This window comes from Barbus barbus (assembly GCF_936440315.1).
Source record: "Barbus barbus genome assembly, chromosome: 2".
Taxonomy (NCBI): domain Eukaryota; kingdom Metazoa; phylum Chordata; class Actinopteri; order Cypriniformes; family Cyprinidae; genus Barbus; species Barbus barbus.
The window spans coordinates 45,324,827-45,337,351 of NC_136730.1; the positions used below are offsets into that span (position 1 = coordinate 45,324,827).

Here is a 12,525-nt window from a genome sequence, read left to right on the forward strand (position 1 = left end):
GTGTATGTTCACTTAGGATGGGAGAAATGCAGAGGAAAAAATATATATAACAAAACTTGGGGGAAGTCGTGGCCTAATGGAAAGAGAGTCAGACGTGCAACCCAAAGAGTCTGGCAGGAATTAGGTGGGGGAACCAGCGCTTTCTCCTCCCTCAATACATGGCATAAATGTGTGTGCCACGTCACTGATATATAACGAAATTCCAGAATTGTATTTTATCAGCAATCTGATGCAATCTTAGTGCAGTTTCAACAACAAATCATTTGAAAGATTTCCGATAGCATGCGAAGGCAGCATAAGTCACGACTGAAGGGTTGAAGTCACCTTTATTTTTATAAAGGTAACTTTATATAAGGGTGACAAAACATATAATACAATATATTATACTTATTTGTGTCGATGGGTGTCTAGTTGATGAGGTCTTCGTAGGGGATCTGTCTCTAGGGTCATCCAATTGTCATGGTCTCCGCTAACAAGTAGGGCTATTCACAATACAGGCCTTATTGCTTACATATCCCTAGTCTTATATATACAGGGCTGTATCCGTATTTCTGTTTGTTATGCTCCAGAGACTCCTGTGTAAAATGCACTGAGAAATTGTACTTACATTGAAGTACAGATACAATGTCAAAAATATTACTCAATTAAAAGTGCCTGCCAAAAAAAATCTTGAGTGCAAATAAAAGGTATTCACGTACCTTTTAAAGTGAACACTTTTCTTAACTTTTTAATTGACTTTTAAAAACAAGAGACAGTAGAGATGTTCTCATTTCAGTGTGTTTAATGCAAAAACTTAAAAATCATTATTTTCTGATTATTTCAACTATGATTTGATTATATTTTAGCTCAAATTAACAGCAGCTGATTTTACAGTTGTTTAGCATTTGAATATATAATGATATTTGGACTAATAATCAAGATCCATGATCTAAGTTCATCATCCAGAGTGATGGTTCTTATTATAACAGCACATTAGTTCAAAGTCTGTGTCTGAAGGAATCATTTCTAAAGAAGAAAGGAACAATTTGAAAATTAATCTGAAAGACATGCAGCGGTACCAAAAAACAAAGAAAAAATAGATATATATATATTTTTTTTAACTGATTATTTTGTTGTATTGGTCAAAAAGAGTAAATTACCTTTTTATGGGGATTTTATGCTGAATGCTGATTGTTTTGATGTTGCAATGTTGTATTTTCATCAAACAAAGACTGGATAAAGTAACCTGATATTTCACCTTAACCTGTAAACTCACTGCATAACTGTTATGGCGTGTTTTATTTACATGGCATTGATAAGAAAACCACTAAACATTGAGAAATGACTGTCATCCCAGATCCTTGTGTTCTTCTGGAGCACAATATAGACCTGCTCCGCTTTCTCTAACAGCAGAGTTACACCGCAGCCTCCATTCTCTGTGTTACAGCTACTCTTGTGATGTTGTGTTTTTGCCACTTGTTTTCCATTTCTATGCAAGGCCAACAGTGTCGGTTGATCAGCTTGACAATGGTAGAAGAAGCTGAAATAGTATACTCCCCGGACCGGTGCTGTGAAAATCCCTGTTAAAGAGTCAGACAATTCTCCTGTTAACAGTTGTACACATGAGTTATGGAAGTGTGTTTTCAGAAATATAAAACGAGTGGATTAACAATACCTGTGGCCTGGTTGTAGGCATCACCAACATTCATGATGACATTCTTGTAAACCAGTGTTACGTCTGTGTTGTACGGTCCAGCGAAACCAACGGGCCCTGCTGAAGCTGAAAATGCCACCTTTGGTCTGTCTGAAGAGAGCATATAACTTTCTTAAAATGTTGAAAATTGGCTCAGAAGCCATGCAAACAACTGTTAAATAACACTCCTACACTATAAAAAGTTAAAGTTGTAAATAAAACAAATTGTCTTCTGTAAAACACTTAATAAACACGTTTTTAAAAGATGCTATATAAATAAAGCCTTACTTACTAAAAAATATTTTGGAGTACATTGTTTTTCAAGAAAATACAAATTCAATCTTTTTACACCAAAATTTAATAAGTCAGTGTGTTAATAGACATTTTTTATAATTATTCATGAGATTTACTAGCAATTTCTAAGTATAAATTGTACAGCTTTTTAATATACAATATTAAAGCATGTAGGTCTTTAAAAAAATCAGTAGTCTCACCTTCCATTTGTACTTTCTCAATCTGAGCTTCACTGTTAGCAAGCCTGGACATCAGCTCTTGCACGGTGTTTTCAAGAGCTTTGAGTCGTGTTTCTGTGGCTTGTAATTTCTCCTCTGATGCTCCAAGCTTCTTCAGCAGGTCTGTGCACAGGTTTTTGAAAGGACAGGACAGCTGTTCGACTTCATTTTGAAGAAAAGTTCCTTCTTTACTAGTCATTTCAGAGGCGACCGGTTCTGTTGCGGTGAAGTTCAAATCTGTAAAACTTGAAGAAAAGCTGTTGTTTTTCTCTCTCTTAATGCTTTATCTTAATCGTGTCAGATTACTGTGCTGTATGCTGATGTTTTTATCAGAATTACACTAAATCTGATGGTTATATGCCATTATCTTCAATCATTGACACGTGATCTATAGCCAATGACAGGCAGCATATTTATATGACTGTTTCTCAGACAGGATTGTTTCATTACCTTTGTGCCTAATGTTTTACAAAATGTTCATAAATGCAATACTGACAGATTACAGTTTTTTACAGTCTCACTGGCAGCTTTGATCTGAACAAAGCACTAAACTTTGTACTTAACAATAGAAACTAGTTCCTACTATTTGTCAGACTATGAGCCTCCCTTGACCTAGTTTCTCCCTCCATGTCCATATTTGGTGTTCCTGATCTCGTTATGCTGCATTCATGTGTTATAGGAATTATCTTAAATATGAGCTTCTTAGTCAGAAATTGGACATGAACAGCCTTAGAGAGGCCTTATATAACCAATTTCCGACTAGGAAACTGGTATCTATGATAATTCCGATAACGTGAATGCAGCATTAGTTCCATTTGTTTCAGCCGTGTCCCATAATCTCCTCGTTAAGTTCTGAGTTACTCATTCTCCATGCTGTGTCTTTTGTTGTGAGCATGTGGCATTTGTTGTCGGTTTCCTTGCATTGCTACTAGCAGTCTGGTTTGCTGGGTCTCTTTAGGAGCACATGGCTTATGAGTGTTTGTTTGCCATGTGCACTTGTTTTGTCATGTTTGATGTGAGCACATGTTGGTTTCTTTGTCTTGGCCCTGTCCCCTGTTTACCCTGTCATTTGCTCCACCTGCTTTCTCTTGTTACTGTTCTAATGAAGTTCAAACCTGCAGCACTCTGAGCGAACATATGACTTTTGTACAGAAGAAGAACAGCTATTGTTTTTCTCATTCTTAATGCTTAGCTTAAGCTGAAGTGTCAGAGATTACTGTGCTGTATGCTGATGTTTTTATCAGAATGGCACTAAATGTGATCGTTTTATTTGGCTATCTTCAGTCATTCACATGTGATATATAGCTTTGTTCTGAAGAAAACAAAACAGTAAACTTTGGACTTAACAGTACAAACTGGCTCCTAGTACAAACAGTTGTTTGTGACAAGGTTGTTTTTTTTAATCCTCTGGATGTATCACAGTTATAGGTTTGTAATAAAACAGTTCACAAGTAATTTGATTATCTTTTAATTTGTCATTTTACCGAATCTAATGGTTTTATGTCATTATCTTCAGTCATTGACACGTGACGTATAGCCAGTGACAGGCAGCATATTTACATCGCTTTCTCAGACAGGATTGTTTCATTACCTTTCCACTTAATGTTTTACAAAATGTTCATAAATGTAATACTGACAGATTACAGCTTTTTATATTCTCATCTGCAGCTTTGATCTGAACAAAGCACATTTAAAACTGAGTACATTAAGTAAAACATAAGAAGTTTCAGTTCAAAAATGTCCTGAAAACAAAGATGTTGTTTAATCTTATAATTGTGTGCTTCCAAGGGACATTTGTCTTCATGAGTAAGAGACAATTTCTCCAATTCAAGATTTTTAACAGAACAGAACAATGTTGTGAAGCAGTAACTTTCAATTGCTTGAAAATGCTGCTGATCTATCCTGTTAGATGCAATATACTGTGTGTAGTTGTCAATCATGTTAAATGAAGATTAAGAAACTGTAAATTAAATTGGACAACTTTTCACAAAACTGCAGTAACATACCACTACTGATGTTTATTTTGTCTCCTGCAAATGTCATTCAGTGTTGGTATATTTATTTATATACACATATACATACATACATATATATATATATATATATATATATATATATACAAAAATCTTATATAAATCTTATACTGATCTTATATAAATCATTGTCAGATAAATTTGATAAAACATGGATTATGAAAAGAAACAAAGGACAGACATCCTTAGATTAGCTTTAAACCACATTGTTTCCTGATCGAACTGCTGGCGGGGAGGGAATGTGTCACGTGACCCGGAGCTGGTTTCAGTTAGGTCCTGTAGACAAATGTAAAACGGCTCTCTGGAGCACTCACCAAACATTCGTATTCGTCGTTTGACTGAAGCAGAAATCAGCTTAATCATGTCTGGAAGAGGTAAAGGCGGTAAAGGGCTCGGGAAAGGAGGCGCTAAGCGGCACCGCAAAGTGCTCCGGGATAACATCCAGGGAATCACCAAACCCGCCATTCGTCGTCTCGCGCGCCGCGGCGGCGTCAAGCGCATCTCCGGTCTGATCTACGAGGAGACCCGCGGTGTGTTGAAGGTGTTCCTGGAGAACGTTATCCGCGACGCCGTCACCTACACCGAGCACGCCAAGAGAAAGACCGTCACCGCCATGGACGTGGTGTACGCGCTCAAACGACAGGGACGCACCTTGTACGGCTTCGGAGGATAAACGCCTTCAATCCGGAGAACAAACCCAACGGCTCTTTTCAGAGCCACACACACTCTCAGAGAAAGAGACCATGTTCATGCGTTATACTCCAGATAAAGAGTTAAAGGATCATGCTTCTGAATAAACACCGAAAGTGATGAAATTACTTGATGCGTGTTGCACAGAGAATATATCCCTTTTCACGAATTTCAGACCAAAACTAATATTTTGAGTCTTTAATAAACTCGTATCTAGAAACATCTAAGTAATTTCATTCTGAATTTGATACTGATCCTCAAAGTTGGAGCATATGCTTGTTGTTTTGTCTGATCCTGCGCTTTGATGAGCTTTAAGTCATTTATAAAACAATCAACTGGTAGTTGAAGCAGAAGTAAAACTGGCGGGACAGCAGAGGAAAATAAAGTGTCTAATCATTATTGCTCTCTTTTCTCCAGATTCTCTCAATGGGTTTATAAGCGTTAAAAAATACACTGATATTTGAGTCTAACAAAAAGAGCGGGAATTAAAACAAAGGAAGATTAGTCACGTGGGCTGATGTCACTCAATCATGGAGCGGAGGGCGGGGCTATAAATTCGCCTCCTGTGATTGGCCCTCGTCCGGCTCGTGGTACTTGGAGTTGTCCAATCACAGTGGAGTTACTGGGTGTGGTCTGTGTAAACACGCAATCAGAAGGCTCCGCATCTCTGTGTAAATTAGCATAGGTTTGTGAATAAACGCCTCTGTCCGGCTCCTTCTAATCATTGACTCATCAGCATCATCATGCCTGAACCAGCGAAGTCAGCGCCTAAGAAGGGCTCCAAGAAAGCCGTCACAAAGACCGCGGCGAAGGGAGGAAAGAAGCGCAGAAAGACCAGGAAGGAGAGCTATGCTATCTACATCTACAAGGTGATGAAGCAGGTTCATCCTGACACCGGGATCTCTTCCAAGGCGATGGGGATCATGAACTCTTTCGTCAACGACATCTTCGAGCGCATCGCCGGTGAAGCGTCTCGTCTCGCTCACTACAACAAGCGCTCCACTATCACTTCCAGAGAGATCCAGACCGCCGTGCGTCTGCTGCTGCCCGGGGAGCTGGCCAAACACGCCGTGTCTGAGGGCACCAAGGCCGTCACCAAGTACACCAGCTCCAAGTAGAGCAGCCCGACACTCTCACACCACAAAGGCTCTTTTAAGAGCCACCCATCTACTCTCTGAAAGGGCGTTTACGGTGCTTAACTGATGGCTTCGTGTTGATAAAGTTCAAGCAGTGCTTTATTTTTTTTTCTTTATTTATTTATTCACTGTTTTTGTTAATTGTTTTCGGCAAGACTATGGAGTCTTTTTTTTTTTTTTTTTTTTTAAGCTGCACACTTGTGGTCACATTGGTTTTCATACAGGAACTGAATTAATGTGCTTGTGTTCAGATTTGTCTTAAAGTATAATAATTGATGCTGACTCGAGTTCTGCTCCAACACACCACTGTTTGCAGATAATCCTGAAGCGCTTGATTAGTTTAGTGGTGGTGCAGCCAGATGTGAAGCGGTTCATTTCTCAAGGCTTTTAATGCAGAATAAAGACTGCTGATCGATGCAAATGTGCTGCAGGAAAAACTCAAATTATGCTCCGTGTAGATTCATAACTTTAAAATCGGTCAGTGGTTCTGTCAAACAGATGGAAATTATGCAATTATTTAGCCTGGATAAAGAGTAAAAGTTAATTCTCATTAAAAGTGCATTACATTTGTATTTTATCTTATGCACAATAAATATGGTAAACAGAAGTTCAAAAGATGCTTGCTGTGAGAACCAATGATCACTGTTTTCATGCATCAAGCACACATTTCTTCTTTCACTATCAGATCTGAGGAAATGTATTGAGGTCGCAAAAATGCCCCCCCACCCCAAAAAAAGGTCTTCATTATTCTTTCTGTTTTGATAGAGCCATTAGCTAAAGATTGAGAGCAAATCAATCAGTGATGGGAATTTAAATGCAATTTTTTTTTTTTTTTTTGTGAACGATTGTTTTTTTATTATTAAATGTTACGCATCTCTAGAAAAGATAATTAAAAAAAGTGTTATTTATGCTTAGTGATGTTCTTGTGGATAAGTTGTATTTATAATATGTAATTATATGCCACTGAGTAAAAATTAGGTTGTCAATTTATATATATATATTTTAATAATTACATGATTTACTCATTAATCTAATTAGTCAATTATCAATATTTGCTGAGGAAAAAAAAAAAGTCTAAATGCCCCAAATAAACAATTAAAAGTTGAATTGTGCTTTCAGAGGAGGGCTGTCCTGAAGAGTTTAGCTCCAATCCTGAGAAACACACACAAACCTACTGTATCCTGAACACCTTGATTAGCTCAGGCTTGTTCAGGTGTGTTTGATTAAAGCTGGAGCTAAACTCTCCCTGTTTTAGACGGAGATGTTGAATAATAGACAACACAAAAAAAGTGGCGTTTCAAACCGTTAATGTTGTATGTTTTAATTCTATGACTCTCCTCATTAATGCAGCACATTCCTGTAATCTGCCTGCGATATGTTTTAGCCTCTGCATCACATCTTGCTCTTCAAAGGAATAGTTCACCCTAAAATTAAATTCTCTCATGATTTACTGACCCTCATGTCATCCCAGATGTTTCTGACGATAATGCAAGAGGACAGAACCACTTCAGAAACCACACAAAGTCAACACGAATATAGGTATTTTCTGTATTTATCGTTTCACTTAAGGCTGCACTACATAACATTTTTTGGTTAAAAATAATCCGAAATCAATATTTGAGCAAGTACATAACCAGCCAGTGTTCAAAACTATCTCCTCACAACGATTATCTTATAATAATGTTTTCTGATTTGAGAGTTAGGGGTGGGTTTCCGCACGAGATTCGAGGCTCTGCTTCATTACATGACCATAGTTTGCTTTTTGGGTTAAAATAATTGATTAATATGAAATTCCAATGGTATGACAATTAGAGATTACACTGTACAGAAATTGAAATCTACACGTTAATACTACACTCATAGTCACGCAATATTGAGTATTTCACAATCTGCTCAGTTACTGGGATTTTCACGCACAACCATTTCTAGGGTTTACAAAGAATGGTGTGAAAAGGGAAAAACATCCAGTATGCGGCAGTCCTGTGGGCGAAAATGCCTTGTTGATGCTAGAGGTCAGAGGAGAATGGGCCGACTGATTCAAGCTGATAGAAGAGCAACTTTGACTGAAATAACCACTCGTTACAACCGAGGTATGCAGCAAAGCATTTGTGAAGCCACAACACGCACAACCTTGAGGCGGATGGGCTACAACAGCAGAAGACCCCACCGGGTACCACTCATCTCCACTACAAATAGGAAAAAGAGGCTACAATTTGCACGAGCTCACCAAAATTGGACGGTTGAAGACTGGAAAAATGTTGCCTGGTCTGATGAGTCTCGATTTCTGTTGAGACATTCAGATGGTAGAGTCAGAATTTGGCGTAAACAGAATGAGAACATGGATCCATCATGCCTTGTTACCACTGTGCAGGCTGGTGGTGGTGGTGTAATGGTGTGGGGGATGTTTTCTTGGCACACTTTAGGCCCCTTAGTGCCAATTGGGCATCGTTTAAATGCCACGGCCTACCTGAGCATTGTTTCTGACCATGTCCATCCCTTTATGACCACCATGTACCCATCCTCTGATGGCTACTTCCAGCAGGATAATGCACCATGTCACAAAGCTCGAATCATTTCAAATTGGTTTCTTGAACATGACAATGAGTTCACTGTACTAAAATGGCCCCCACAGTCACCAGATCTCAACCCAATAGAGCATCTTTGGGATGTGGTGGAACGGGAGCTTCGTGCCCTGGATGTGCATCCCACAAATCTCCATCAACTGCAAGATGCTATCCTATCAATATGGGCCAACATTTCTAAAGAATGCTTTCAGCACCTTGTTGAATCAATGCCACGTAGAATTAAGGCAGTTCTGAAGGCGAAAGGGGGTCAAACACAGTATTAGTATGGTGTTCCTAATAATCCTTTAGGTGAGTGTATATATATATGTATATGATACAGGACACAGTTTAATATCAATCTCTTTCCCTGTATTTGTGTGTGTTCCACTGAGCTGCATCTTAAATCTTAGTGTTGCACTAGATGTATGTTTTTCACCTGTGTATTTTGTTTTGTTTTCTCCATTCAACAAAACTTCTGTATATCTGTTAGAAAAAAAAATTGAGAACAATGTTTTTGGCCAGATATTTGTATTTCACTTGAGTAACATGTTTGAGTATTTGAGCACTGAGTAACATGCTTGAGTATTTGAGCACTGAGTAACATGTTTGAGTATTTGAGCACTGAGTAACATGCTTGAGTATTTGAGCACTGAGTAACATGCTTGAGTATTTGAGCACTGAGTAACATGTTTGAGTATTTGAGCACTGAGTAACATGTTTGAGTATTTGAGCACTGAGTAACATGTTTGAGTATTTGAGCACTGAGTAGCATGCTTGAGTATTTGAGCACTGAGTAACATGCTTGAGTATTTGAGCACTGAGTAACATGCTTGAGTATTTGAGCACTGAGTAACATGTTTGAGTATTTGAGCACTGAGTAACATGTTTGAGTATTTGAGCACTGAGTAGCATGCTTGAGTATTTGAGCACTGAGTAACATGTTTGAGTATTTGAGCACTGAGTAACATGTTTGAGTATTTGAGCACTGAGTAACATGCTTGAGTATTTGAGCACTGAGAAACATGCTTGAGTATTTGAGCACTGAGTAACATGTTTGAGTATTTGAGCACTGAGTAACATGCTTGAGTATTTGAGCACTGAGTAACATGCTTGAGTATTTGAGCACTGAGTAACATGTTTGAGTATTTGAGCACTGAGTAACATGTTTGAGTATTTGAGCACTGAGTAACATGTTTGAGTATTTGAGCACTGAGTAGCATGCTTGAGTATTTGAGCACTGAGTAACATGCTTGAGTATTTGAGCACTGAGTAACATGTTTGAGTATTTGAGCACTGAGTAACATGTTTGAGTATTTGAGCACTGAGTAACATGTTTGAGTATTTGAGCACTGAGTAACATGTTTGAGTATTTGAGCACTGAGTAGCATGCTTGAGTATTTGAGCACTGAGTAACATGCTTGAGTATTTGAGCACTGAGTAACATGTTTGAGTATTTGAGCACTGAGTAACATGCTTGAGTATTTGAGCACTGAGTAACATGCTTGAGTATTTGAGCACTGAGTAACATGCTTGAGTATTTGAGCACTGAGTATTTGTTTGAGTATTTGAGCACTGAGTAACATGTTTGAGTATTTGAGCACTGAGTAACATGTTTGAGTATTTGAGCACTGAGTAACATGTTTGAGTATTTGAGCACTGAGTACCATGCTTGAGTATTTGAGCACTGAGTACCATGTTTGAGTATTTGAGCACTGAGTACCATGCTTGAGTATTTGAGCACTGAGTAACATGCTTGAGTATTTGAGCACTGAGTATTTGTTTGAGTATTTGAGCACTGAGTAACATGCTTGAGTATTTGAGCACTGAGTACCTCTGTGTGTGTAATATTCGAGTAATATTTGAGAGAGAAAGCCCAGCCGCTGTGAGCACCAGCAGAGTTTCGCCCAAACAAAATCTTACTGAGAGCTAATTTTTTGAGATATCAGCATCAAATTTGGAACAATTGTTTAGATTTATGGCTTTGATTTTCTAGCAGGTTTCATAAAATATATATTTTATGTAAAATATCATTCATAAATCATTTTCATAAACTTAAAGCTCTATAACTTGAAACCAACCCTAACTCTGTGCTAACAAGCGTCACATTTTTATGACAGTTTTTCTGACATGAACATTTTCGTCCAATTGACGCACAAGGGTTAAAATCCTCTTCTGTGGGTTTGGGCAATACATGTTAACTAGTTCCAATCTAGATTTGTGATTTACAACCAATGGCCATCTGCCATCTGTTATCATCACCGTATTGCAGCATAGCAGGATGAGTGCTATAATTTGAACGATAACAAAAATTAGAGGAAAAATTGACTACAGAAAGTGTGTTTTCCCGTCAAAATGGGAAACATGATCCTTTTACTGAGTTCAAGGGGGCACCGATATGCTTAGTTTGTCTGGAAACAAAATCTGTAATGAAAGTCACCATTACTCCATGCAAACAAAGAGAAGTATGAACAATACACCGGTGATGCCAGAGTTGCTCTCATCTCAGACTTAAAAGGTAAATTACATCTTCAGCAAAGCCTTTTTGCAAAATGCATGACGGTGCAGCAATCACGAGTAAACGTATCTTATGCGGTTTCACTAAAAGCGAAAAAGACCTTATCAGAGGGTGAAAATGTAAAGCAGTGCTAAAGCATTTGGCAAGAGAGAAGCTGAAACACACAATCAACAATAGCAGATGCTTTTCTCTCGCGCCGGATGAAAGCACAGATCAGCTGATCTTTAGCAGAACGATCAGAGACTCTGAACTTCAACAGGAGCTGATAAACTTAGCTTCACACGGCACCACAACGGGAGAGGACACTGCCCTCGACTGAGGGATTTTCTGGTCGAATAGGAGTCGTTGAAGAATTAGTCGACTAATTGCACGTTTATTAATAAAGCATTTAAATCATTATTATGGGCCTTTAATTGCCTACATAGCCTAATAAGTGCTCAAGCACACACACGAAGCTGGCCACAGCGCAGTGTTGTGTTGTTATTGTGAGCGCACACACATACACGTCGAGTCTTTACAGATGTGAAAGATGCATTACTCTTGTCTGTATGAGCAATAATGAGCGAGCATTTTATGTCAGATTTATTGCATGCTGCTGTCAAACACTGTTTACTTCAGCAGTCGCTGTAACACTGAAGGACTGATGGACGGTTTGAGACGAAATTTCATGATCCTTTGTAAAAGTATTTTCTTAGTAAAATACACAAATACAGTCTTTATTTTGATGCATTGTGTGGCTGCTTAGTCGCAAAAAAATAAATAAACAAATCAAATCCACATTGGTGAATCACGCAGTCTACGTCCATCAACCTCAAACATGGCTTATCATCTGAAATATGCACATATTAGCATCTTTACATGGCCACTCAATCTAATGTTAACCTGGAGAAATGTGCGTATAGTCGCCGCTCTCTTGCTCTTAAAATACTCGCTCATTATTGCTCATACAGACAAGAGTAATGCATCTTTCACATCTGAACACTCCAGACGTTGTAAAGTGTGTCAAATCATTATGAAAGCTGACCCTCCTGATATATATATCATCATTATTTCAAATATATTTTGACATGTCATTATGTTTATATGATAAATATAGTAATATAAGAACAGATAATGTAATAATATTAATATTAGACTGTGCTACATTTACAGTCTGATGTATGTATTTCACAATATTACTGTTCTTCTGTATTTTGGATCAAATAAATGCAGCCTGAGCAGAAGAGACACACAAATACAGAAAACATTCAGAAAATGTTATGAATTTACAAAAGTATTGTACAACTGGTTGGCAAATTTAAAAAAGCACAGTTTACTGTTATTTTTTAAATAAATAACTTGTTTTTTCTTATAAAGTTTATGTATCTGATGTTGAAAATGTCTCTACACACCTTTTAAAATGT

The 12,525-nt window shown here is 37.9% G+C and overlaps 3 protein-coding genes across 3 annotated transcripts; 2 read left to right on the top strand and 1 right to left on the bottom strand.

Moving 5' to 3' along the window:
- Positions 1-772: 772 nt before the first annotated feature.
- Positions 773-2,634, bottom strand: LOC306885623 (cerebellin-2-like). Its single transcript, XM_079442274.1, has 3 exons — positions 2,167-2,634; positions 1,655-1,783; positions 773-1,559 (listed from the first exon to the last, which is right to left on the bottom strand). Exons 1-3 carry the CDS (start codon positions 2,381-2,383, stop codon positions 1,282-1,284), a joined length of 624 nt encoding a protein of 207 aa, XP_079298400.1. The 5' UTR covers positions 2,384-2,634; the 3' UTR covers positions 773-1,281.
- Positions 2,635-4,578: 1,944 nt separating this feature from the next.
- LOC306885738 (histone H4) lies at positions 4,579-4,891 on the top strand (the record flags this gene model as incomplete). The annotated part of the gene is made up of 1 exon (XM_079442478.1): positions 4,579-4,891. One exon carries the CDS (start codon positions 4,579-4,581, stop codon positions 4,888-4,890), a length of 312 nt encoding a protein of 103 aa, XP_079298604.1. The 3' UTR covers position 4,891.
- Positions 4,892-5,650: 759 nt separating this feature from the next.
- On the top strand, positions 5,651-6,084 carry LOC306885714 (histone H2B 1/2-like; the record flags this gene model as incomplete). Its single annotated transcript, XM_079442441.1, has 1 exon — positions 5,651-6,084. One exon carries the CDS (start codon positions 5,651-5,653, stop codon positions 6,023-6,025), a length of 375 nt encoding a protein of 124 aa, XP_079298567.1. The 3' UTR covers positions 6,026-6,084.
- Between the last annotated feature and the right edge of the window lie 6,441 nt (positions 6,085-12,525).